General features: G+C 41.3%; 1 protein-coding gene across 3 annotated transcripts; it reads left to right on the forward strand.

Moving 5' to 3' along the window:
• The first annotated feature begins 1,172 nt into the window (after window positions 1–1,172).
• On the forward strand, window positions 1,173–27,726 carry LOC105019185 (LIM domain-containing protein 1). 3 transcript variants are annotated; one of them, XM_010885150.5, is made up of 8 exons: window positions 1,173–3,231; window positions 6,954–7,055; window positions 13,047–13,114; window positions 14,935–14,997; window positions 15,660–15,790; window positions 17,106–17,157; window positions 21,841–21,909; window positions 25,716–27,726. In XM_010885150.5, the coding sequence occupies exons 1-8, from the start codon at window positions 1,842–1,844 to the stop codon at window positions 25,857–25,859; spliced, it is 2,019 nt and encodes a 672-aa protein (XP_010883452.4). In that variant the 5' UTR covers window positions 1,173–1,841; the 3' UTR covers window positions 25,860–27,726. The 3 variants fall into 3 exon arrangements, with proteins under 3 accessions (XP_010883452.4, XP_010883453.4, XP_019897057.3); XM_010885151.5 differs by lacking the exon at window positions 21,841–21,909; XM_020041498.3 differs by lacking the exon at window positions 6,954–7,055.
• The last annotated feature ends 142 nt before the right edge of the window (window positions 27,727–27,868 follow it).

Below are 27,868 nucleotides of genomic sequence, written 5' to 3' on the forward strand. Positions count from 1 at the left end.
CTGGTCCCAAGATCGCTATCTGCGCAGACGCAAGTCCAAGATGTCAGCGCCGTATCAGGACACTGGTGGCTTCATTTTTCACCAATGGAAAAGAGCGAAAGGGCGTCGTCCATTATATATACAGTCTATGATCAGCACATAGTGACATAGTACACAATTTTTGGCTTGACAGCGCCACTTTTACAACCAGTGGCAAAAATCCGGGAATGCATCCAGCTCCTGCCGTGAGTCAGACTGAAGTCATATGATTGCTTTTTTTAGATAAAGCTCAACAGACAAAGGAATAATATTCTACTGCTGTATAAATTTAGCCTTTGGTCATTTTGCTGAGCGAGGGAATTAAGGGAAAGTTCCTGTATGTTTTGGAAGAAGCTACTGTAGCCAAGGCAGCGGTTATACCAAACTTTTCCCACTCATGCGTCCTTTTTATCATAAGAGGATAGGCAGGCTTCCTCTGATGCGAAAAGTGGAACAGGATGACTTGAGCCAACAACCTGAGATTCAGAGACATTCCTATCTGCATCTAGCGCTCATGTTTTTAATATTGCCATGATTGTTTCAACTGTCAGAATTGACCCCAAAGGCAGTTTCTAATGTATCACTCATTCTGAGAAATATCGTTTTGATGTAAAAATCGAATTCTTGCTTTGACTGCCCAATTTTCTTTGTTACATTAAAGTGTTTTGAAGACAGGACAGAGCAACGTAGAAAGGTGGGGGAACGGACAGAGCACCCTGCATTGACACCGTCTACTGTGTGAAATGCGTGCCACCTGAATGTCACCGGATATAACAAATTAGGGAACACAATGATGATGTAAAAAGCAGGAAAATATGGTTATGGTAACCTGTTAATTGCAAATAAGAATCATAGGTTAAGCTCAGCTGAACCACTGAAGCACATAAGCCATATATTAATCGTTTTTCTTCATATTAAATAGTGTATTAGCCTACCAAACTGTCGGCTAACCGTTTACTTTAATTCAATAGGTGTTGTACAAACAAAGCCAAATAGGCTTGTGTGTATATGAATAAAGTAAATATACTGTAAAGACAATGATAAAAAACAACTAAAAGATAAATGTGTTCCGCTAAGTGCTTATGAGCTAGGGGCAGCATCAAGTGAACACTGCGCCTTTAAATACAAAAAGCGCTCATTTAGACCCACGGTCAACTGTCCATGGGTAGAGAGCTTTCGTTCAGCAGGCTATATTTATTTTACACACTCGTAATAACCATTATAGCATAGGTGAATGAAGTTAGCTTTCTCAGAGGATTTAATCCAAATTGGTTTAACAACTCGCATGGAAAGTTTGGGAATCGTGTTGCGCAGCCAGCGACTGACTTCAAAGTTGCAAACAACAACGTTTTTTTGAATGGAAGCTTGGACGCTGAGCGCCATAAGAAGTTTGGAAAGGGGGGCCGGCTGGGGTCGTGTAGGCTATCTGAAGTGACATTAGCCTATAACTAGACGGCAGTCTGTTGCGAACAGTGGAGTTAACGGACTCACCAGGGAGAAGGCGAATCTTCTATTCGCTATATTTCTCGTCTTTATCCATTCCGGAATAGACTGGCTTCCTCGCTATATCGGACACGTTACGGGACACACTTCTACTTCGGGTCAGGATCTCCACGTCAGAATACTCTCCGGTAATCGTTTACTTTGGGAGAGACTGAGGTTTGGATTTGAATCGTTCGCTTAATTTGTGTTCTTTGAGTAACTTTGTTTTCATTAGCGTAGCCTACTTTGTTTTTTCCTGGACCCAACGTTTTTTTGTGTGAAGGTTTTTGTTTGAACGCTTATAGATTTAAGACCAACATTTATTTGTTTGAAATTTCGAGATGAATAAATACGACGATTTAGATGTTGAAGCAAGTAAGTTTCTGGAAGACCTCAATATGTATGAGGCATCTAGGGACGGGCTGTTTCGAATGAAGAGGGATGCAGGGAACAACTCAGACTTTGAAGAAACCAGGAGAGTTTTTGCCTCTAAAATGACGAAAATCCACATGCAGAAACAGCAAGAGGAAATTGCCAAAAACAATTTGTCAGTGAGATTGAACGGGGGTCACAATAGAGTGGCTGAAAGCACCGTTTACGCCAAAGACAGGCCGCCTACTAATAGCTACAGACTGGCGGGAGAAGCAGCGGCCAAGCCTCCCATACACTCTGGCCCCACGCCGGGCACCGTAATTTGCGCGAGTCAGTACGCGCCATATGACTCTCCGAAACACCATTCTTCAAGTCAACAGGCATACAGCTTCGGAAACATCTATGATAACAAGGAGCGTTTTGAAAGGAATTCTTACCAACAATACCAAGCGTCAAATCCCAACACCCCCATGAACGCACCCACAAATTCTTCTGTTCCCCCTGCCAGTCCCATGGGGCCGGGCACTTGGGCTTCGACTGCATCCTCCAGCCCTGGTGGATCATCAAGCCAAATGGGCAGCACATTGCAACAGCCCCAACAATCATCCTCTCCCTCATTTTCCAAAAGCTTACCATCTCCAACCCCCACTAGACTTAAAGATAGCAAGGAAGCAACTCCAACAGTGCAGCAGAGTTCCCCCATGGTAGCTGGTGCTGGGTCTACACCAGATTGGAGTCTGAGCTTGGGCAACCCAGACCAGATAGCACCTCTCCCTCTGAGTACCTTCCCCATAGGAGCTGACCTGTACCAGCAGCCATCTCCCCAACTTGTCCCTGTCACCCCACCAACAGGTCATTACTCACCAGCATCGTTGTTGGCTGCAAGACCCAGTGCCAACCAGGGAGATCTACACCAGAACGGGCACTCTCAGAGCCCTGGGGCCCTCACTCACATCCCTTCTCAGGTGGCCGTCTCATCCCCTGCCCCTTCTGCACTCCCCTCTGAGGAAGCGCAGCCCAAAGCCACCGTAGCAGCTTACCCCCCAGCCTTTGCCTCTACCGTTGGAACCAGTGTTTGTCGAAGCTTTGGTCAGGGTGAAGGTCTTGGCCAGCTCCAGGGCAGTCAAGTGGCCATCGGGGTGGTGTTGCCCTCTGGCCTAGACAGCCACCTGTCCTCTGGTGGTGAGGCCTGCCAGCTCCAGCCTGAATTACCCAGCGCCCCTAGACCTCTTAAATTGCCTTGTCAGACTCTTCATGTCCAGCCGGAGCAGGGGCCGTCTGCTGCCGAGATCAAATTAGAAGCCCTGACAAAACATCTGGAGAAGGAGATGGATGCCCAGCCAAAGGCAGACTACTTTGGTAAGTTTGCCATTTACATGAACTGCAGGCAAGTGCCCATTTTTTTCTGTGCAGGTTGCTGAGTGCTAAAACATCCCACTGCTCATAACTGTTGCCATGTATGTGTTGGCTCGCTATGTCGGATCAAGTGTCATAGTTGCAAGGGTTTCGTTTTGATTGTTGTAGGTATGTTTTTGTTCGTTGTTGCTAATACTGTTCTTCACCTTGACAAAGACACACAGGTTTTAGTGAAAGGATCTGTAATCCATTTTTCAGTCTAGTGTAAATCATTTGTTGACTTTGTTTCTTCTCATTGTGCTTAAATCCTCCATCTGTCGCTCTGCCTACTGGCACACCCACCTACCTTTCAGTAATAATAAACATCATCTTTTAATAGTCCATGCTGAGGCTGGGCCCAGTGCCAACCAGGAGAAAATTCTCTTTTCTGTTCTCTCTCGCATCATGACTGTTCTCGCTCTGCTCACGTCTGTTCCGCCTCTAGTCACGTCTGTTCCGCCTCTAGTCACGTCTGTTCCGCCTCTAGTCACGTCTGTTCCGCCTCTAGTCATGTCTGTTCCGCCTCTAGTCACGTCTGTTCCGCCTCTGCTCATCTTTTCTCTTTTCATTCATTTGGAAGTTTGACTCAGTCTTTCCAAATGACATCATCACATTGTGGAGCGCAGACCTGTGCTTGCACATTCTTGCTCTAAACTGCCATGGCATAAACACACACACACACACCTTTTGTAGGCCCATATATATGGGTTGGGAGTAGTTTAAATGCTTTTTAGTAAGTATAGTTGGTGTAGTTGTTTCAATTATGCAAATTAAACAAAATCTCTGCTGAAATGCTTTAATTAAGAAAATACATTTTGGTATTTTCCACTGTCCAATGTCCCCACATGGGGCACAAACCAGCAGTCCACACACAGAGTCCCCAAAATTCTTCCATAAAACAGCATTTCATATTTCCTCATGATCAAGTGTGTAGGAGCCGGGAGACAGAGGGGACGTGGCAAAGCTGGAACCCCCCCCCCTCTAATAATTAATGCCATTTGCACCCTCCCATAATATCAAACACTGTCCTCCGCCTATGCTCATGCTATTTTGGACTGGAGCAAGAAAAGCATTCAGACGGATGCAAAATAATGTATTCCCTGACTAAATCGTCAAAACAAGCCATTTTCTGTGAAATATCCAGCAAGGATTTATGTTATCATTTCAGTACTTCTTATTTATGAGGCAATTTTTTTATGTTTAGAACAGGCTGTGACTCTTTTCCATGCACAATGCCATTTATTTATTCTGATTGTAATTGTAGTTCCTATGCATGTGTTGATTAGGCATGTTAAGGCATGGCCATCCATCCAAACTGTATGGCCAGCGAGTTAAATCTATAGGGGAGAGAGAGATTAAAGGAGGGAGAGAGTGAGGGACAGTGTGAGAAAAGAGATTTCTTGTGCACTTGTCGAGTGATCATAAAGCATCCATATGCCTAGTCCTAAAAGGAATTTCCTGTGCACGATAATGGACTGCCTGTCTGGACTGTGATTCAAAACCCTCCACAATTACTGATAAAAATGAAGGGGTTCAATTACTGATAAAAGCATGGTAATGGCAACATGGTCAAATATGGGTTTAGAGAAGTGCTTAAAAAAACCTCAGATACAATGCCATCTAGAATTATTGGACCCCTGGATGTATTTGAGGGAAAAAAACAAGAAGAATTGATTTAGTCAGGTATGAGGGAAGCTCATTTCCAGATTGTGTTTTAGTGTTGGAGATGGAGTTATGATGACCGGCAAGATTAGTGACTGAAAGTCACGTGTTGTGAACTGGAACTGGATGACTGTTATAGTTAACACTTGATAGTTGGTTTAATCAGGTATATACTGTATAGCTCATTCATCCTACATTGTTCCACAGTATGAAGTGGTGACTCATTGGCTATTCTTGTGTCGTTGATAGTGTTTCTGTCACAAATCGTACTTGACTTTCATATGTGGTACATGACTCATTTCACAAGGAGGGCACTAGGTAGGGAATGAACTGCTATTTGAGACGCTGGCCGTGTAGTGGGGGTGGTAGAGGCAGATAAACTGGTGATGTTTGTCTTCAGGAGAGCCCACCACAGACAGAAGATTCTTTGTAAGTGCCCAGGCAAGGCAAGGCAGGACTCTCCATGACATGATCGTCAGTCACCCGGGGGAATATTATGTTCGTAACACACTGTCTCTGGGCAGTTCCATGCCATGTTGCACAGGGCTTGTTCCATGACTCTCTCTTTCTCTCAGCTCACTGCTAACCTCCCAGCTGTCTGAAGACCCACGTCAGCTTAGTCAGAAGACTTCTGTTAGCACACACAGACTGCCTCAGAGGATAGATGGCATAAGAGTTCTTTCACTTTTTTGTGGACTTGTCTCTCTCCTCTCTGTGGAACTTTCCACCTTCACTGCCTGTCAGCTGCCTTGATCATTATACTTCATGACTAGCTGTGTGTGGGTTGCTGTACAGTATGCACGTGCATAACTGAACAAGTCGACTGAAAACTCCACATCTCTGAAGGCACAACATGACACTTTGAGAAAGGACACGTACTGAGTGCCAAGTCAATTACAGCTGACCCATATGAAGAGTTGAAAATCACACACACACCCATAAATACCGGCTGTGACAGCTCTACAACTTCCCTTAGTCTCTAGCTGCCTATTCTTTCCTCTCACTCCTTTCTTTGTGTTGACTCATTTCCTCTCTTCTTTGGGTCTATGTCTCTACGTTTGAGCTTCACTTCCTGCTCTGAGTAGTGGGGTTTGAAGAGGGAGGGGGAAAAAGACTGGGGGAGGACCTGTGTGATTTTGTGTGTGCCTGCAAGGGTGTGCTTAGGTTTAATATCTTCCTGTGAATCTGCCATTTGTGCTTTCTGAGAAAATTGCTAAAAGTTACCTGGCTTCCCATTATTCTTCGCCAAACAAGAAGGAAGCATAATACCAGCAAAAAAAGATTACATTATTGGACATTACCATACCAATGTAAATGGATAAATATACACAAAGCTCAAAGCTCTCTCAAAGTCACCACTGTGTATCAGTAGTCTAGCTTAGTTTAAATACAGAGCCTCATGCTATTCAGACAACTATTAAAGTATGAGACGCAAAAATCCATTTAATGCGTTAAGCAAACACTTTTACCACATTTGAATCTATTATACTTTTTTTATAAGATTGACAATTTTGACAATTATACGATGAAATAGTTGTTGTTAACTTGTTTTTATTTTTTTTTAAAGATATTTCAGTTATGTTTTTCTTTTCTTTCTGTCAATACATTTGAGCTCAATTTGGCTCCATAGATAGCAGTTGGCTGCCCACAAAATCCGTGGACAGATTTGCGTGCATATTCCACTGCGTATTGATGCGGTAGTTTATGCTAGATTGTTACTGATTCACATGAAATCATGTGAAGCTGATGGTTTTGTAAATCAAATGAGCCATTTGCCAGATTGATTTTTGAGCTCTCGTCTATATGTTAGCACTACAGCCTAAAACCCTGAGTTTAGGGGATAAATCCCAGTAAATCTCAGTTGTTTACTTTGAAATCATTCTCTTTAATCAGACTGTTCCCATATTCTTAAGTGTTAAATAACAGGTATAGGTCTTCTGCTTCCACAAGCACATGACACTCGCTTAGTTACTTCTAATCTGTGTGTATTACCAATCTGGTTGGGATGTTGTGCTGTGTTCCAGGGAACTGTGTGAAGTGTAACAAGGCAGTGTATGGCGCCACTCAGGCCTGTCAGGCAATGGGGAGCCTCTACCATGACATCTGCTTCACCTGCAGCGCCTGCAGTAAGTACCACACTACTACATCAACCTTATATCTCCTAAATCAATTTAGTGGATCTGCTAGCTTGCTTGCTGCTGGCATGCACACTGCTGATTAAATGTTTATGAACCCTACATGTTGGTCATTATTGTTGTGTATAACACTACATTGAACTCAAACTCCTTATCTAAACCCCAATTTATAATACGGAAATTCCAGGTAAAAGTCACCAACAAAAACATTACATTTTTCATTTGATATATTTAACTAAAAGTCTTCAGAAATACTTGAACCACTTTATTCAATAACTTTGGAACCTCCATTAGCAGCGACAACTTGGTGTAGATGCCTCCTATAGCCACTAATCAGTCTTTGCTATAGTTTTTGAAGTCTTTTTGCCCAATCCTTACAGAACTTTGTCAATTGAATGAAGTTTGAGAGGTAACTGGCATGTGCTGTTACTCTCAGGTCCTCGATTGCATTAAGGTCAGGAATTTCACTATGCCAATCCAAAACATTAATCTTTTTTCTCCTGAGCTATTCTTTTGTAGATTTGTTTGAATGCTTTGGGTCGTTGTCTAGTTGGAAGACCCATTTTTGTCTCAGCTTTAGTTCCTTGACTGACAACCTGACATTCTGTATAGCAATCTGCTGGTATACCTCAAAATGTATTGTTCCCTTAATGATGTGCAGTCATCCTGGTCTAGATGAAGAAAAGCAGCCCAAGATCTTGAAATTCCCACAACCATGCTTACATTTTGGGAGTAGGCTATTTTTGTGGTAGACAGGATTCACAATTTGCTAATTGTTTGCCTCTCAGTCGACTGATGGAGCGCAAATATTTTTGAGATAGTTGTATAGCCTTTCCCTGACTGATGTGCTCTGACTACGCTCTTAATGTCCTTTGAGATCTCATTTACTCTTGGCATGGTGTCTTTTGTATTCACCTGTTTGGGTAACAAAAAACTGAACAGACAAACCATTTCATACAGAATCCTCCTTTGATTGGTTTAGTTGGTGACCAATTATTTACCCACCTGATTCTACTTACCTACTTGATTTAACCAAACTAACTTGGGGTTCACTTATTTTTGCACCTGCGCTAATTCCTTTTGAGTTTTGTTTTTATACTGCACGCATTATGTCTTCCAAACCCAACATAAAGAATTGTTAACTATAAACCTGTTATGTCAGATAAAGTCTGGTTTTGAATTTCATGCAGGGAAATGATAGACAGTGTTTTGATGTTAGATTAGGTATACATTTGGAAAACTTCATTAGTGTTGCACCATTTTCTTGCATAATATAACCATATTAAATTTCAGTACACATTCATTGTTTGTGTGATGAACAACACCACCCCCATGCACTCATCAATGGATTGGTGCATGTGGGAATCAGATAGGAGTCATGTGGCCGTGTGAATCGTCGACTAAAACTATTTTAGTCGACCAAGGCTTAATTTACTTACCTCTTCCCACTTTAATTCAGTGATTCACTATACAGTACATTAGTTGCCCCTCTTCATAGATTAGTGGCTCAGCTTAGATGGTTCCCTGGCTGCACCATGATTGGTTCACCATGTCCAGGCTTATCTGTATCCTCACCTCCACTGAACTTTTCCCATTGATGAGCTTGTCACTCCAATTTCACTATAGTCTCCTGACTAGAACTTTGAGACATTCTAGAGACATCCTTTCTGGATGATTGCTTACTCTGGTATCTATAGATGAGTTGACAAATGAGAATCCCTCTGCGAAGATGACCTTTAGAGCATTATAAAGCCTCCTGAATTTGTCTTAAAAGCTCATGGTCTGCTGATGCTGATTAATCAACGCTGTGTTTTCTTTTATCTGCCCTACCATGTGTTTGTGAGTGTGAGTGTGAGGCCCCAGGGAGGGAGTGACCTGGCTGGGGAGGAATGCAGGCGTAGGGGTCAGAGGAAGGTGCGGATCAGAGGAGGCTGGAGGTTAGAGGAGAGGACAGACTGGTGTTATGGAAGTTGGATGTAAGGAGAGAGGCGTGCACAGGGCAAGGCAGGAGGATGGAGGGCACACAGTCTGCCACACTCTTTGAAGTTCTGCGCTTTGAGTTGTTTTATTTTTAGCACTCTCCCATAAAGGCCACCTGGGCTATTGTTGCAGTATGAACAGGCTCAGACATGGAAGACGGTAACTCCTCTAGAGTTGCCATAGGCCTAATGGTGGCCTACCTGACTGGTGCCCTTCTTGTTGTGGTACTCAGTTTCTGAGTTCTGTTCTAGAAGGATATACGGTTGTGCCATATTCACTCAATTTCTTTTGAATGGACTTTACTTTGCTCTGGGGAAATTCAGTGCCTTGGAAATATTCTTATATCCTACTCCTTTATTGGTGCTTTTGATTAGGAATTCAAGTGTTTGTTAGGAATTGAACTAACCAACTTCAATAGGCCTTAATAAAAACTGTAGGTCTTCTTTTAAACAGATTGCTGTCTCTGACTATTCATACATTTACCAACCATAATTGACAAGCATTGTGGCATTAATCTGTTAATTATGTAATGTTGTGTCAAATAGACAAAGTGCCATTTAATCTTCAAACCTGGCATGGTCATTTGACATGCAGAATGTTCCTTTTAGTAGATGAATCGACTCTGATCAATAGGCCATGGACAAGCTGTGTGCCAATTTGTAATAAAAATATAATTTATGCAACATTTAAAATGTCTTTCACTAAAACATTTAACTTAAGATGACTCTGAATGGCATTCCATGAGTGTGGGGCCAAGTATTGGAAAGAGTTTTACCCAATTCCATCTTGAGAGTGTTTGGTAACTGCTGTTTTTCTAACACATTTTGTCTATTAGATAGTCAGGACATTTTTGCTATATAAAAACGTCATCAAATGTTTGGCCCTTCTAGATGTCAGCCAACTGAAGCTTAAAACTGTGATTAGTGTGAAAAGTTGCACCAGTGATATAATGCAAGGCTGACATTATCCAGAGATTTGAGTACAGAAGTTGATCCATGCGTCTATAGTATATCACCACAATCTAGTAAATAAATACAATTGGGTTGCACATTGTTTCTTTGACATACATGTCTTGGGATTCTGCCCTCTTGTCAGTAGGAGCCTTTATGGTTAAGTGCCTTGCTCAAGGACATTGTCAGCTCTGGGATTGGAACCTTTTGGTTACTGATTGCCTAGTAGTCAAGGATGCTCAATCTGACATTTTCAGTGGTTTTGGTTTTGATGAGTTTCTTTAAAGAGGCAAACTTGTGACCATTCTAGGAAAATCAATTATTAACTGCTTTAACAGAAAACTCCTGGGAAAAGGAGTTCTATTATAAATGTACAGCTTGAACCATCTTCGTAACCATACTCTCCCTGCCTCGTGTTTCTCTTCCCTCCACCCCCAGCCTGTCCCAAGGCACCTTCAAGGAGGGACATTCCCTTTTTAACTACTTTAAGAGTCATGAAGATTGTCATGCAACACAAGAATCTTGAAGGTTGAGGAAGGGGTGGAGAATGTGCTTAATACTCTTGATGTGTTTTTGTATGTTCTACTATTCTTGTAAGAAATGACAGGAGAAAAAAAAAATCATTCAACCTTGTGGGCACATATTGCTAGGTCCCCATTGGGGATTACTTTTGGATTACATTTAGTAAAATTAACTATTAAGAGTTAAGGTTAGGTTGTAAGAAAGTAGAGTTTTGATATATCCAAATAAACAAGGAAAGTAATTCAAATGCGTGCTGGGGGGCGGAGGAAGTATTGGCTGATGGGAGACTAGGGGTGGGTTGGTGTTGAGAACAGAAGGGTGATTGTTGTTGTGAACCTGTAAGGTCATGCAGGATATTACAGGACCTGCTTCGTCTTATGCTGAAATAATTCCGACCCAGCGCACAACATCAGTGGCAGCCTGTTCATCCAACCACACTGCTGCCTCTGCAGAACAAAGATCTGATTGGTTGTGATGTTACTGGTCTGCAAACTGCATTGGTTCAAACGCCGGCACTAGGACTCTGCTGGTGGATTTCCAGCGCTGGAAATAAATTAGACCACTGCACCTTTTTCTTTCCTTCCCAAAAAAGTTGAAGAGGAAAGTTTTGAGTGAGGAACAGAAGCTTTCAATTTGCAGTGGTCTCTTAATTTTAACCCTTCTGTTCCTCACTCAAAACCTTCCTTTTCCACTTTCTTGGAAAGGAAAGAAAAAGGTGCAGTGGTCTCTTAATTTTTTCCGGAGCTGTGTTGTGAAACCTGAGAAGGATTACATAGGATTAAGCTAAATGCACATGCATGCTGAGAACCATCATAGCTTTGTAAAGAACAGTGGGTTATGGGTGTTATGAACGTGTTCATCATATTTTCTTTTAATGTGAAGGCATCTGATCTGTGCATTTTCTTGTTTGAATTGTTGATTGCTTGTGTTTTTGTTACAGTAATTTAAATAAATATAGATCGAGCCATTAAACAATGTTTTTATTAGAGTACTGTCCTGGCCTTTCTCTTTTAAGTATTTAGTTTTATGTGTCAGGATATCGTTTCAATTCCTCTAGAAGTCTTTCATTAATCAACACTGACATTTATTCATCTGGTCACAAGACCTGCTGCTTTCTCTTGCTCTTATTTGCTGGAAATAGGCATGAATATAAAGAAGATGATAATGATCATATCTCATTTTCATCCCTCATTACTCCATCATTCTTGTTTGTTCCTGAGGGAAGTGAATGGGGTGAAATGGGGAAGTACTACTTCCACTGGCCAACAGGAAGATGTTTATTTTTATACTGTGTACCTTAGCTGTGTGTTTTAACTATGTGGGCACCTCAATGCTATGTTCAGATCACCACTGGTGTCATTGCAACACGTTTTTGCTTTTCTATCCATCATCCCTGTTGTATTTCGACCCTATTCCCTCAGTCAACCAGCTCTTTGTGAATAAAATATGACTTACTCCTCTATTAGTGATTCCCTTAACACCATCGCTCTGCTCGCCTCCTGACATTTTTGAGTGGTCTAACTTGTGTGGCTAATAGCGCTGTGACAACCAGGAGATGAGAAGACTCCCATTCACAAGGGGTAACCTTTACCCCCTCCTTTTTTCTCCCTTCCTCTCTCCCGCCCCCTCACCACCTCCCCGAAAATGTGTGGAATGTTTCTCCTTCCTGTGGGACATTGGCTGTAGCAACGGAGGCTGGGGCGGAGGGGAGGTTGGATATTATGAAGAGGGGGATTCAGAGAGACAGGAAGTTCCATCCACATGTGGAGAGATGTTGGAGAGAAATGGGGGGAAACGGAAAGAAAGCAGAGAAGAAGATCTAGGGCTCCCTCCCTCTTTTTCTCCTTCACTTCCTCTCTCCCTGTTTCTCTCTCTTGCTCTGCCACGTGAAGCAAACCATTAGAGTGGTCTGTTTTAATCAGTTCCGCTCTGTTTAGTCACCGAATCCAGGGGCACCATTTTCCCCTCCTGTGTGGTTGGTTGTCTCAGTGAGGCCCCAGGTGTGTTCCAGTGGTTTCCCGGGGTGCAGAAAGCAGCCTGGCTCACAAGCCTTCTGCAGTATAAGACACAATGTTTGTTTTAGTTATTTCTGTCCGATGTTCTGGAACATTTGCAATGCTATAAGTTAGCACAGCAGGTCTGGTCATTCTTATAGGATGACTAATGTTTAAGGCTCATTAGCCTAATTTGAGATCTGTTTGTTCTTTGGAATAGTTTTGGGACCAGGCTAGGTTTTTATTTGGAGTTCATACATTTCTCACACATGCCACCCTCATTTGATCTGTTTCATTTTTGTGAAATGTGACTAAGAGATGGGGGACATTTTTGCGCGTCTGTTGCTGAGGTTTGTTTGGGTGATTCGTATGCCAATTTAGATGGCTATCTATTTGAACAGTTGATAGCACATGCCAGTCTTTGTGTGTTGATTGTGTAATCGTTCTAGGAATGCTCCCGTATAGCCATATGTTACGGGCAAAACGGACAAACAAAAGTCCCTCATGTCTAAAAGCCCCTCGTCTCTATCTCCCAGGTCGAAGGCTAAGGGGGAAAGCATTTTACTATGTTGGTGGGAAGGTGTTCTGTGAAGAGGACTTTCTGGTAAGTTGTCCATCTGGATATCTTATATGCAACATAAGCAGATCAGGTCCTTTTAATTGATGTATGATCTTGATTTTTGCAACTTGGTTTTGATTCCTGGGACAACCCAAATGTGAAACAGTGCGTTTTGTTAACCAAATGCAGTTGTGCTTATAAGTTTGCATACCCTGGCAGAACTTGTCAATGAGTTTGTTAGCGCTCACATGGATGCACTGAGCAGGCTAGATACTGAGACATGGGGAGCAGAAACAAATTGTCAAAAGACCTGCCTAACAAGGTAATGGAACTTTATAAAGATGGAAAAGGATATAAAAATAAATCCAAAGCCTTGCAAATGCCAGTCAGTACAGTTCAATCACTTATTAAGAAGTTGAAAATTCAGGGATCTCTTGATACCAAGCCAAGGTCAGGTAGACCAAGACAGATTTCAGCCAAATCGGCCAGAAAAATTGTTTGGGATACAAAGAAAAACCCATAGGTAACCTTGGGAGAAATACAGGCTGCTCTGGAAAAAGACTGTGTGGTTGTTTCAAGGAGCACAATACGACGATACATGAACAGAAATGACCTGCATGGTGGAGTTGCCAGAAAGAAGCCTTTACTGCACCAATGCCACAAAAAAGCCTGGTTACAATATGCCCGACAACACCTTGACATGCTTCACAGCATGCTCTCATTGATGCCATGTTTTGTTTTATGATTGTGCCATTCTATTATGGCCTACAGTTGAATGTGAATCCCATAAGAAATAAAAGACGTATTTTGCCTGCTCACTGTTTTCTTTACAAATGGTACATATATTACCAATTCTCCAAGGGTATGCAAACTTTTGAGCACAACTGTATGACTGTAATGCATTACTTTGGATAAAAGTTTGTCCTACAAGGCATATATTATAAACCATATTCTACATAGGGGGCAAATTCTGACTTAAACGGTTTGTCATTTCTACACATTTTGCAGATGTGTTTCCCTAGCGTGCTCTGAATACAATAACTTAAACTGCTGATAATCCTCTCACTTGGACAACCAATTGGGAAGAAGTTTTCATGACAGTTATGAAAAGCGATCCCTTTAATACGGTGTACCTTTAATTATAATTTGTTGACAGATTTACATTGAAAGAATGACTTAAAAACCTTAGCCATCAATAAAAGAGAGCCATCTAAAGTACATGAATATTTGTTTTCTTTTGTCACCAAATGCTTGATTTAAAAGTACTCTGATGGGATTATTTTAGGATTAGAAAAGTATATATGAATAATAGACCTTTCACACATGAAAAATATGGTGTTTTGATTCTTTCTGAAAAATGCCTTTTCAATGTTGGAAGGTTATTGTAAATATCAGATGAAGTTGTTTTTGTCACATTAAGAACAGGTTTTGACTAACAGTAAAAGGCTTAAACTTTTCCTGATAATGCAAATTTAAGAAAAAAGAATGAAAAAGGTGTGTGGGTGGGGGTGTGGGGGGGGGGTTGGGGTGGGGGTGGGGGGGGTGTGTGTGTGTGTGAGTGATGTGGACACTAAGAAACATGAAGGTCTCTGCACTGTACTCTACAGCACCTTTTATTTGGATGGGGGCACCCCTTTCCTGAAGTTCACAATAACCATCCTTGTGTTACTGAGGGAGCATGTTGTCCTGGCACCAAAGTGACAGGTCCCTGACCACCAACGTTTAGGTCTGGGGTCTGGGATCAGATTTGGCTTGTATGAGAATATTCGGTCTAGAAGGACAGTTAATTGAATGCCCAGTTCCTATAAAATGTTGCAACACCAGCAGTATCTTCATTGCCCTTCCCTATCCTCTGTCTGTTCCAGTATTCTGGATTCCAGCAGTCTGCAGACAAATGTAACGCATGTGGACATCTGATCATGGATATGGTGAGTGGTTTTTCTGTGTGTGTGCGCACGCGCATCAGTGTGTTAAGCAGAAGAAACATGAAGTCATCCCTCCCTTATACAACTTCTCTCTGGGGATATCTGGAGACAGTCTTTGGAGGAAGTAGTGGTTTCAGGACACACACACACACACACACACACACAAAGGGATAGAAACTTGGGTAAAACCAGGACACAGAGAGAGGATGTGAAACCCAAGTCCACTAGTCATTAGCGGGTGTAACAGCACATGAAGGATTTCCTGTAACATGGCTTTACACGTTTACAATACAGAGCTATAACAGGGAGGGGCAGGGAGGGGACAGACCTGTTCCCCTGTTATTATCACTGTCACTCCAACACTGCTTTCCTGAGCTGCTATCTCAGAATGCACTCAATCTTCCATGGATGAGTAATGAGTGATCCACTACTTGTGAGATAAGATAAAGCTTTGATATTTTCTCTGTCTTTCTCTCCTCTTCTCTTTACCACACACACACACACACACACACACACACACACGCACACACACATACACACGCACACACACACACACTCTCACTCACACACACACACACTCTCACTCACACACTCTCTCTCTCTCTCTCTCTCTCTCTCTCTCTCTCTCTCTCTCTCTCTCTCTCTCTCCCCCCCCCCCCAAATAGATCCTTCAGGCCCTTGGAAAGTCCTATCACCCTGGTTGTTTCCGTTGTGTCATTTGTAATGAGAGTCTGGATGGAGTGCCCTTCACTGTGGACACCGAGAACAAGATCTACTGTGTCAAAGACTATCACAGGTTAGGTGGTACAGCTATTAAAACACTGAAGAGAAAAATGAGACTTTTCCTGGGACTGGCAAGTTATGCCAAATTGATATAATGTATCTATAATAAGAGGTCAGCAGTAGTTCTATGCCGTTTATTTTTGTTCGAGTGGAAAGATGGGAGGGGAGAGGTTAGGTAAAATGGGATGGGTGTCTAGTGGAAGAGCAAAGAGAGTACCAGCATGTGGACACTAGCCAAGAACAACAAACACACAGAGATTTAGGAATCAGGTCAGAATCTAGAGCACCCAGCCAGTCCAGAGCAAACATCCACCAGGGGGAGACACAGAGCCTCGGGACATCTTTAAGGCTACATTGCTTTTTAAATGATTGCATTTATTAATACTTTCACAACCCGATATGATTGTGCTGTAGTGAGGGAAGGGAGGCCCAGAGGAGTGTCTCTGTTGTTCAAGCACCATTCTTCTAAAGGTAATGGGTCAGTATTCGCCAAAGTCATGATGTGTCAGAGCTGACGGGAAAAGTATTGAGTGCCAGCATGTGCCACAGCACTTTTGATTCATTTAGTAGTGAGAAAAATGTATAGACACAGTGATGAAAGGGAGGGCTAGTGTACAGGCTATTCTGCCCCAAAGAAATTCTCATAATTATAATGGGGGAAAGAATACCGGGAATACCGGTACTGGGTGGGTGTGCCGGTACAAGTCATTTGGGTTGGTGTACTTGTTGGTACGGGTAGCAGAGGATTGGTAATTAACAGTAATAGTAGCAGCGTAAAGTAGATGCCTTCACATACAATCTGATTACCCAAGATCTAACCTGGTATTTGACTTGGTCTGATCTCACATTATGTGATTGAACCTGGTCTCTTTCTGAAGTTTTTTCTAGCAGATCCCCATAAGGAAAAGGGCTGTTTCTGGCTTAGAGGTTAGGTTAGGGTAACAATTTGGGTTAGTGTTAGAATTGGGGTTAGTTTTAAATTTAGATTATATGGTTAGGTTACTTTTAGGCATAAAGGCAAGGTTGTTGAGGTTAGGTCAGGGAATAGGGAAAATATATGGATGGGGATAGAAAACCAATGTTTGTGTGCATGTGTGTGTACATGTATTTATATACTTGTGAGATCCAGAAGTCCTCAAAAGTATTATAACCCTTGGCAAATAAGAATGAGTTTGGATATTTTGCCAGTCCTCACTGTTATTTTACACTTGGGATTAAGGTTGGGTTTACAGAAAATTGGGGTTAGAAGTATTAGTTTAGGGTTATGTAACATAGTTAGGGTTACATTTGGATGTTTTATTTTTTATTATTTCTCCTTGTTTTTTCAGAGTCTTGGCACCCAAATGTGCAGCGTGTAACCAACCCATCCTGCCTTCTGAGGTAAGCACTCCTTAAACACATCTTGTAAGGGTACAGTACACTGATGAGCCAAAACCTTATGATCCCTCACAGGTGAAGCGAATAACAAGGGCGCATGTCAACGTCTGGGTTGATTAGATAGTAAACCTACAATCTGTTCTCACAGTCAACATGTTGGATGCAGGAGAAATAGGCAGGAGTAAAGACCTGATTGACTTTGACAAGGGCCAAATTGTTGTGGCCAGACGACTGGGTCAGAGCATCTCTGAAACAACAAGCCTTGTGCTCCCGGTCAGCAGTGGTGAGTACCTACCAACAGTGGTCCAAGGAGGGACAAACCACAAACTGCAACAGGGTGTTGTGAGCCCAAGGAGCATTGATGCATGAAGGCTGTCTCGTCTGGTCGGAACCAACAGAAGGTCTGTGGCACAAGTCACAGAACATGTTCATGATGGTTACGGGAGGAATGTGTCACAACACACGGCATCACACCGTGCTGTGTCTGGGACTGCAAAGCTACAGACCGGTCAGAGTGCCCATGATGACCCCTGTCTACCGCCATGGAGCGCCTACAATGTGCACGCAAGCCCTGTACGTGTGTGCCGATTACCTGGGGAAGTGATGGCACCAGGATGCACCATGGGAAGACTACAGGGCAATGGAGGGAATGTGATGCTCTGGGCAATGTTCTGCTGGGAGACCCTGGGCCCGGGCATTCATGTAGAAGTCAGTCTGACAGGTGCCACCTACCTAAACATTGTTGCAGACCAGGTACACCCCTTCATGGCAGTGGTACTCCCTGATGGCAGTGGCCTCTTTCAGCAGGATATGCAGAGGACCAACAGCATATTAGGCAGGTGGTCATAATGTTTAGGGTTTTCATGGCCATAATATATTTTAATGGTCAGTAATGATGAAAATGCCAAGTGGATCAAATAAATAATAATGGAGATGAGCACAGCAGACATTGCATCTGTGTGCAAAGTGGCTTCATTGGAAAGGTTCCTGTCCCATATCCAATAATAATAAAATATTTTTTTTGTTTTGTTTATCCTGGTTTAAGACACAAACACAGCAATTCTCATCCCTTGTAGATATCAATAGACATTGCAACCCCTGACCTGATTCCTTCTGGGTAAATATTGTAATCCAACCCCAGAGACTGTAGCCAGATATGAGGAGGCAGATCTTCAGGCATACCAAACGATCATGTATCCTTGGGCAGGCTCTAATGCAGGAGGAGGAGGTAGGGTTATGCAGTGTTTTAAGGTGGCATAAAGCCAGCCCTGATAACCCACTGCTACCAGTAGCAGACACATTATAAACAGAAATATAACGGCCCAGGCCATTAGACCGTCAAACTCCCTATCTGCCCTGAAATAATCTGCACCTCAGCCGTTTTCCAAACACACACACACAATGTCCTGATAGTGGTCCAATGAGTTTTTGGGAACAGCCAAAGATGTATCCTGCTTGCCCTGAAACCCCATTAAGAGAGAATGTGCGGTACAGTAAGTAAATAATTAAACCTGGTAATAGGATTGAAAGATATGGAGTGCTAAGATCAGCTTTCTCAATTAAAACTTTATATTTATTACACAATTTAGGTGAATGAAGTAATTTAAAGGATTGTCATTGAATGAACACGGAATTGATTGAAATATTATTGAATTTCAATTCTAGAGGCCTAGATGGATTCAGGACTGACTATTGGAGTCCACTGTTGTGCTTTTTTTGGTCTACAAGTCCAGGCATTCCATCCTACCCCTTATTTAGTGCATGTTACCCCTCTGTAAATTTCCAAAATTAGAGTTGACTTTACAGGAATGTTGAGTGCACCCCCCCCCCTCCCAAAAACACACACAGACACACAGTAGCAGATGGTTTGTAGGATGGAACCATAAACCACAAAGGTGAGAGTTTAGAATGTATTACTGTAACTAAAAACATGCCATGTTACCCAACTTCTGAATATGTTTGGCTGATACAAAGTATAGGAGGTCTGAATATTCCGTTCATTCTGTTATTAGTGATAAACCTTACCATATCACATGTCAATGACATAACCATATTCCCATAATAAATGTTTTAATTAGGGAAAGTCTGATGAAACATATTTATACATATATTATTCTAAAATTCAAAAATCAAGCTACTCACAAAACACTATATTGACAAAGCGAAAACAGATTATAATGGGTTACTGTTAACAGTGGTGTACAGGACACAAGGTGTTGTGGGAGTGTTCAGTTTGGCTGATTGAGCCAATGGCTATTGAGCTGTGGATGTCTGGTGGTGTTTGGGTTATGGATCCAAGTTTGATTCTAGGGTACAGAAGACCTTCCACAAAATTTGGGTGGAAGTGTCTGCGAACGAGATGAATCACTATCTAGCAGAACCCCTAGAAGTTAGTACACATATAACCCCATTCCCAAAAACAGTTGGGATGCTGCGTAAAATGCAAATAAAAACTGAATGCAATGATGTGCCAATCATTCATCCCTGTATTTAATTGAAAATAGTAAAAATACAACATATCAAATGTTGAAACTGGGGAATATTATTGTTTTTGGAAAAATACATGCCCATTTTGCATTTGATGCCAGATACATGTTTTAAAAAAAGTTAAGACAGGGGCATGTTTACCACTGTATTCGATCACCTCTTGCTTTAACAATACTCTAAGCATTTGGGAACTGAGGAGACTATTTGCTGTAGTTTTGAAAGTGAAATGTTTACCATTCTTGCTTTTTATAGGATTTCAGCTGCTCAACAGGTCGGGGTCTCCTTTGTCATATTTTTCATTTCATAATGTGCCAAATCTTTTCACTGGGTGACAGGTCTGGACTGCAGGAAGGCCAGTTTAGCACCCAGACTAACTACAGATCCATGCTGTCGTAATACTTGCAGAATGTGGTTTGGCATTGTCTTGCTGAAATGAGCAAGGCCTTTCCTGAAAAAGACGCTGTCTGGATGGCAGCATATGTTGCTCCAAAACCTGCATTAATGCCTTCACAGATGTTTGTCAGACCAAAGGGCAGTTTTCCTACTTAGTCCATCTTAAATGATCTTGGGCCCAGAGAACATGGTGGCAGTCCTGGATCTTGTTTATATATGGTTTCTTCTTTGCATGGTAGAGTTTTAACTTGCAATTGGGGATGTTGCGATGTACTGTGTTCACAGACAATGGTTTTTAGAAGTGTTCCTGAGCCCATGCAGTGATTTCCACTACAGAATCATGTCTGTTTTTAATGCTGTGCCGTCTGAGGGCCCGAAGATCATGGCCATCCAATATTGGTTTTTGGTCTTATCCCTTGAATTTTCCAGATTCTCTGAATCTTTTAATTTTATTATGTACCTTAGATGATGAGAACCCCAAACTCTTTGCGATTATACGTATTCTTACATTTTTTGCACTATTTGCCTGTGCAGTTTTTCACAGAGTGGTGAACCCCTCCCCATCTTTACTTCTGAAAGACTCATCTTCTCTGGGATGCTCTTTTTATACCCAATCATTTTCAAGAAACAATATTGCTCAGTTTCAACATTTCATATTTAGTATATATTTTTTTTGTTTTTTTAATATAGGGTTTAAATGATTTGCACATCATTGCATGTTGTGTAAGGTTTTGCTCTTAAGCCAGTTGTGGTTAAACAGGAGTGAGACCATACAGTAGTGGCTGAGAGCCTGCAGTGAGGTTATTTCATTGGATTTTGCGGCTGAACAGCTGAGAAATGCAAGTACTTGAGAAGCTATTCGAGAGCTATTCATAAGTGGGCTGTGAGCTACCAGTATCTCAAGACTCCCTGTCTATTGTTTATCCTCTTACAGAAGCTAGAATGAGATTCTCCTTCAAAGTCCAATCATGGGAATGCTTTTTCCCATAGTACACTATATGTGTATATTCTCCCGGTGTTGGCCCTTGCTCAGCCAATGGCTAGTGAAGCAAAGTTGGTGCTAAAGGCTTTAATATGGATGAAGAAGAGTAGTATCACTGGAAAACACGGAGCTCTGTTATAACCAATGTCATAGGATTTTTGCTAGTGTGTAAAGGCAAACAACTGTCTTTCTACCTTTGTTACTGATCAGATGGAGTACTTCTATGGAGTCCATACTTTTTGCCAGTTTACAACACATCTTCCACCTATGTTTTGTTATTGGAACTTACAGATTGTATTGAACAATTGAGACACATGAAAAGGCATTGCGGGTTTTTTACCGCTTCTGTGAAGCCAAAACAGGTCCCAGTAAATTGTGTACTATGTCATGTGCTGATATGAATGGCAAATCATCAGGACCACTTGCTTTCAAATGGGAGGTTTAAAATAAGTATTCAACTTCATGGGTGGTAAAATTTACAGGTGATGTATTTGTTTTGACCATAGTCTGTTCTATGACCACTGAGTCTGTTCTATGACCACTGAGTCTGTTCTATGACCACTGAGTCTGTTCTATGACCACCACCGCTTTATGGAAGCGTTATCTAACCGTAGCTAGTTTTGTTGTCTAACTTCACTCCTAATCCTAACCGTAACCACACTGGAAACATTATCTAACCTTAACTGTTCCATGTCTAACCGTAAAAAAACAGAGCCATGTTCAACCGCTTTAAAATAACCAAACCAGCGTACTGAAAACGACTCCTGTTCGGTGGACACTGAAAACCCTAGCATGTGCTAATCGTCCATCTCTCTCCCTGTCAGGGCTCTGATGAAACCATCCGAGTGGTGTCCATGGAGAAAGACTACCATATTGAGTGTTATCAATGTGAGGTGGGTGAAAAGGAAGAATCCCATTTTCTATTTTCTTGTGGTTTTCTATATAACCTTGTAGATGGTGAATGTTTTGGGTTTTACTGACAGTACTACTTTTTAAACCTGTCATCTTAGTAAACAGTAAAATACACTTAATTTCCTGCGCATACACATGAATGCACATAGTATCAAGGGCTAGATCCCATCTATACCTTCAAGCCTTATCATCTTCAGTAACTTTATTTTCAGTTATGTAGTATTTAAAAATAAATTCAGCCATATTTCATAAGTTCTAGAAAAGTGTGAAAAGGCAGAGGACAGTTTTTTCGGTTGGATTCAAACACGTTGCAGCGTTGTATGTGTACCCGAGCATAAGAACTGCTCTGCAATCGTTGGCCACATTATTTAGTTTTTCAGCAGAAACATTTTAGACATGCTTTTGGTTTCTTTAGTTGTTAAGTAAACACATTTCATAAGAGCCACAAAGTTTCATAAACAATGTTTTATGGTAACATCACATTCTGGAAATATATGAACTACATGCAGACAGTAAACAGGGTGAAGGTAATACCAGTAAAAAAAATTGTTTTGCTAATAATTCCAAGCTTGGACAAGGTGCTAATTTGCTTCTCCCCATCAATGTTTGATGATTTTCCTTAAGTACTCTCCTGATTCCTGCCTTATCAGCATATGATTGACAGCTAGATTTCTGAGAGCACTTTTATAACTGCATTGAGCTGGGTACAGACTGAATACTGTAGCTCCTCTGTAGAAGTTAGTTAAACAATTCATAAGAGTGGAGAAAAGACAGAGGACACCCAGTGTGGTTCCTCATACAGTGTGTTTACTCTGTCAAACATGCTGTTCAAATCCAGAGTATTTTAGAAATTGCAATGGCTTTGAGGAAGGAGGAGCAGGAGAACAAGGCAATGTGTATTTGCTGTGTTTAATATTGTAGAGACAGCGGCGAAGCTTAACAGTGCTCTTATTAACAAAGAGAGACAATAACACACAGGGGAAGCAGAGGGAACATATATAATGGGGGGAATGATGAGGATGAGAACCAGGTGCGCTAAACAAGAACCAGGTGAAATGCATAATGAGATGGACGGTGGTGTCAGAAGACCGGTGACGTTGAACGCTGGAGCCCGTCTGCTGCAGGGGGAGGTGAGGCAGTAGAGGGCGCAGTTGTCACAGAAATAATTTTTTTCCTTAACAATGATTCCTGTTGAAGATGGCTGGCATGAACTGCTGTATCTCAAAGATATGAACAGGTGTTTTTTTTATCACTTTAGTGTTGAATTTCAGTGGCTAGGAAAAACTCCCAAAGAAGGCCGAAATTTAGGAAGAAACCTAGAGAGGACCCAGGCTCAGTGGGCTGACCAGTCTTCTTCTGGCTGTGCCGGGTGAATATACAAGAGTACAAATTGTAATAATTAATAAATGCATGTGGGCTGAGTCCAGAGTCTATTTAAACTTAGTCCAGGTCGGAAGCATGACCAGATGGACAAGGACAGGGACAACACGGGGGAGGTGGGGGGGTGTCAGCACATTGGCAGTTGAAATCGTCAGGTATCGTCTTGATCTGAAACACAACCAGGAGGACTTTGGACAGGGACAGCAACGGGTCTTTCAAGCCTGGTACTCCTCAGGTGTGGGCCAAGACCTCATGTCCCCCTAAGTTTAAAACTGCAGGAGACAGTGAACATTTTGAAAATGCATTCCTTAGATCTACAAGGATTTGTGGAGGAGAAGAATTGACCCTACTCCCCCAGTACAATAATATAGCAGCGTAGGACCTTGGGGCTGAGACAGGGGGGTCCAGTGACACTGTGGCCCTATCGAGGGGAGGCCCCGGACAAGGCCCAACAGGCAGGAAATCAATCCACCCACATTGCCAAGCAAAGGGACACCCACCAACCGCAACCACCCTGAATGAGGGCCGAGTATTGCCAGCAAAGTACAGCCCAATTGCACAAGTGCGCAACAGAGAGACAACAACAAGCCAGTGACTCTTCCCCCGAAAGCCATTGGAGGGAGGGCATCCCAGTGGCGACAAGAGCCCACCTGGCACGACAGCAAGGGTGAACAGTATCAAGCCTTTTTGGTCACCTTCACGCCCCTGGGCCAGACTACACTTAATCATAAACCATGCTGTAGAGATGAGTCTTTAGTAGACACTTGAAGGTTTGCACTGAGTTTGCATTTCTAACCTTAATTCTCTCTATGAGATTAGGCCCTGCCTCCAGCTTTTCGTTTAGAAATTCTAGGTACAATTAAAAGGCCTGTATCTTGCGATCTAAGGTTACGTGTAGGTATGTATGGCTGGATCATTTCAGCAAGGTAAGTAGGAGCAAGTCCATGTATTGATTTATAGGTTAACAATAAAACCTTAAAATCAGCCCTAACCCTAACAGGCAGCCAGTGTAAGAGGCTAGTACTGGACTAATGTGTTAAATTGTTTTTGTACTAGTTAGGATTCTAGCAGCCATGTCCAGCTCTAATTTAAGTTTATTCATTGATTTATCAGGGTAACCGGAAAGAAGAGCATTGAAGTAATTGAATCTAGGTGTAACGTAAGCATGGATTCGTTTTTGATATACATTTTCTGATTTTTGCATTGTCTCAAAGATGAAAATAAGCAACTCTTGAGACATTTTAAATGTTCTTCAAAGGAGAGGTCAGGGTCAAGGGTAACGCCGAGGTATCTTACAGTTTTTTGGGATACGACCATGCAGCCGTCGAGGTAACAACGCTCTTTGTTTCTTGTGTCCTAAAATGAGCATTTCTGTTTTTCTTGAGTTTAAAAGCAAGAAGTTCTCTGTCATCCACTTCCAAATATCTGAAACGCATTCTTCCAAAGTAGCTAATTGTGGGGCTTCTCCATGCTTCACTGAAATATATAACTGTGTGTCATCAGCATAACAGTGAAAATTGACATTGTGATTCCAGATTACATCACCCAGAGGCAGCATATATAGTGAGAACAATTATGGGCCCAGAACCGAGCCTTGAAGAACACCAAAACATACCATTGATTTGTCAGAGGATATGTCATCCACACATACGAACTGATATCTTTCAGATGAATTAGATTTAAACCGGGCTAGAACATAGCCCAATATGGGTTTCCAGTCTGTCTAAGTGAAGGGAGTGATCAATAGTGTCAAAAGCAGCACTAAGATCAAGAAGCAACAGGGCGGATGCAGAACATATTTATAATTTAAGCACATGAAACATGTATGTACACACAATGCACAAAATTGAGAATAGAATATGTATTGCTATAATTCCACAAATTCCGCTCGGAGAGTGATGAGCAGGATTTCCGGACATCTGATCTCAGCTCACATAATCTGCTCACTAGTAAACATTGAGTTTAAGCCGCTCACAGCTATACCTCTCCAAACTCCCCAGACAAACCTTGTCTGCTCCCAATTCTCCACTCTTTGCAGAGATCAACTTCTCCCCAGTTCAGACATAATACATGAATTACAATATGTAGCTAATCAGCTTTATCTTATTTCACCATGTAGGCCTTGTTTCTTTCTCTGCGTAATGTTGTTTAGTGGTCGGTATTAATGTTCAGTTGCTGAAGTAAGCTAAGCCAATGCTTGAATTCTGTTGTGCTATTTTTACTAATCATGTTTTTCGAACAACATATTATGGCAAAAACTTCAAAATAAATACATTTTGATTTATTGTAACAACAAGTGAAAAAATTAAATACCTTTGACAGCAGCTGTAAATAAAAATCAAATAATTCTGTTAAATGCTTAGCCCTTTATATGTAACTCTCTTCATCCTTCTGTGTTGATTGGTAGGAATGTCACATGGAGCTAAACGATGAGGAGGGGCACCGCTGCTTCCCGCTGGACGGTCACCTTCTTTGCCACGGCTGTCATGTGAAGCATATTGAGCCTGGATGCGCCTCACCAACTGCTGCCTCCTACCAGCACCAATTCTAGTTCTATAATGTAGTGCATGGTGTCACCAGGTGGTCCTGTGAACTAACTGCCAAAATCCAATCATGAGTAATCCGCCAAAAAAGTCAACATTGGTTTTAATGACATTGTATGCATTTACTGTACATCTCTGATATACTTGTGGATAAAATGTCTGTGTGATTGAGTGTGTTTATGTATGAGGGTGTGTTTGCACTTGTAAATGAGACCTGGTTTTTAATGACAAAACATTTTATGCATTGTTTATAAATTGGTAAACTTACATCTGATGCGTTTTAGTTTCAAAAAATCATGAAATAAAATATTTATCCTAGAAATATATTTTAAGCTTTAAGGCACGGCGGGGCACTGTGCAATTCAGAGTGCTTGGATTCAGCTAACTATGCTATATTGGCCATACATACACAACAAATCAACAAGGTGCCTTATTGCTGTTATAAATCGGTTACCAACACATTTAGAACTGTAAAAATGCTTGTGTTCTATTATGAATGTTATATGGTCTCAAATACCATCGGTTTTAGCAAGTCAGTATTGAGTTCGAACTACAAGGTTTATAATTATTTCAATAAAATAAAATGCCAAAGCAAATTTCTATTTTAATGATATCAAATCAGGAATTTCTGCAATTATAGCAATACATATTCTATTCTCAATTGTGTGCATTGTGTGTACATACATGTTTCATGTGCTTAAATATTAAATATGTTTTATTTAATTTTTTTGACAGCAACCTTGGAGCAGTAAGGTTTAACTGTCTTGGTAAACAATCAACTTTTCAATTTGTTGGCTAAGGGATTCAATCCGCAACATTTGCAAAGATGTGCACAAATTTGTTGATGGGTTAAAACATTTTTAAGCAGACACTAAATATACCTTTGATCATGGTCTAGTTGCTAATTAGGCTTTATATAGTGGGTAAATAACCCCAGTCACTACAAAGATAGAGGGATCTTTCCTAATTCAGTTGCTGGAGTAGAAGGAAACAGGATTTTGCCATTGGGCCTATGGAACTTTTTAAATAGGTACAGAGTTTAAAGGGGTGATTTTACGAATTACAAATCATGAAGCTCCTGAAAATGTGTTGAAAGCTGTTCCATTGGGGAAAATGAAAATGATGTTCCATCATTGGGTAAAATAAAAATCTTCCATATAATTTAATGTAAGTGGTCTGTCTGTGAAGTCATACAATTTAACAATTTAAATGGTATAATGATTAGTGTAATGTTGTAAGTTTTTACTCTGACCAAGAGGTGGCAGTGGTAAGACAAGAACGTTTTTTGGGTGGCTTGGGCAGAGCAAGCTAGTTGCCTGGAGGCAGTTTGTCAGAGCTCCCTGCGTGGATATGTTCCCATACTAAACCTTCAGTAAAGAACTTTTAATAGTAATTCAGCGTGTCCCTTTTTTTGTTTTCCTGCCATGAGATATTACAGTTAGACTGTAAGCTTTTATTTGAGTGTATATTCATCCAAATCCATTCTTATCTAAATCTTGGTCACATCTGTACAGAATACCTTTTTCCTGAACACTGCAGACAATGTAGGTATGTTTTAGGTTCTCCTGTTTTTTAATCTAATGCAACTAGGTTTTTTCTCACCTTGCAGTACAATCTCTGTAGTTCTACTGGTTATGCATATGGTAGTAGCTGACACATCCATGCTTACCTCCTGGAGAGAGTTCTTGAACTGATAGACTGTATTTTGTATATTTTATCTTCATTATGTTGAGCAATATTTGGTCATTCACTGTAGATATATGTATTGTAATTTACCCACATTGTATTTGAAGTGGGCCTGTGTTTAAGACATCTGTCCATGGCTGCATCCTCAGAGATATATACTTGTGAATAATAAATTACACATTGTGTGTCACCCACCTCATATATTTTTTTATTGTATTTTTAAGTGTTATTCTGTTCACTTCACATTCATTCTTCAACATGAACTGCTCTTTTTTGTAAAATGTAAAAGACCAGGCTATTTTGCTAATTATTTTGTTTGCTATCCATGGTG

Source organism: Esox lucius, chromosome 20 (genome assembly GCF_011004845.1).
Source record: "Esox lucius isolate fEsoLuc1 chromosome 20, fEsoLuc1.pri, whole genome shotgun sequence".
Classification (NCBI taxonomy): Eukaryota; Metazoa; Chordata; class Actinopteri; order Esociformes; family Esocidae; genus Esox; species Esox lucius.

Bases quoted from the DNA above. Each gene is read 5' to 3' on its own strand.
- LOC105019185 (XM_010885150.5), top strand. From the start codon at position 1,842: ATGAATAAATACGACGATTTAGATGTTGAAGCAAGTAAGTTTCTGGAA. The intron at 3,232-6,953 runs GTAAGTTTGCCA...GCTGTGTTCCAG, and splicing joins GCCAAAGGCAGACTACTTTG to GGAACTGTGTGAAGTGTAAC. The intron at 17,158-21,840 runs GTAAGCACTCCT...TCTCCCTGTCAG, and splicing joins AACCCATCCTGCCTTCTGAG to GGCTCTGATGAAACCATCCG.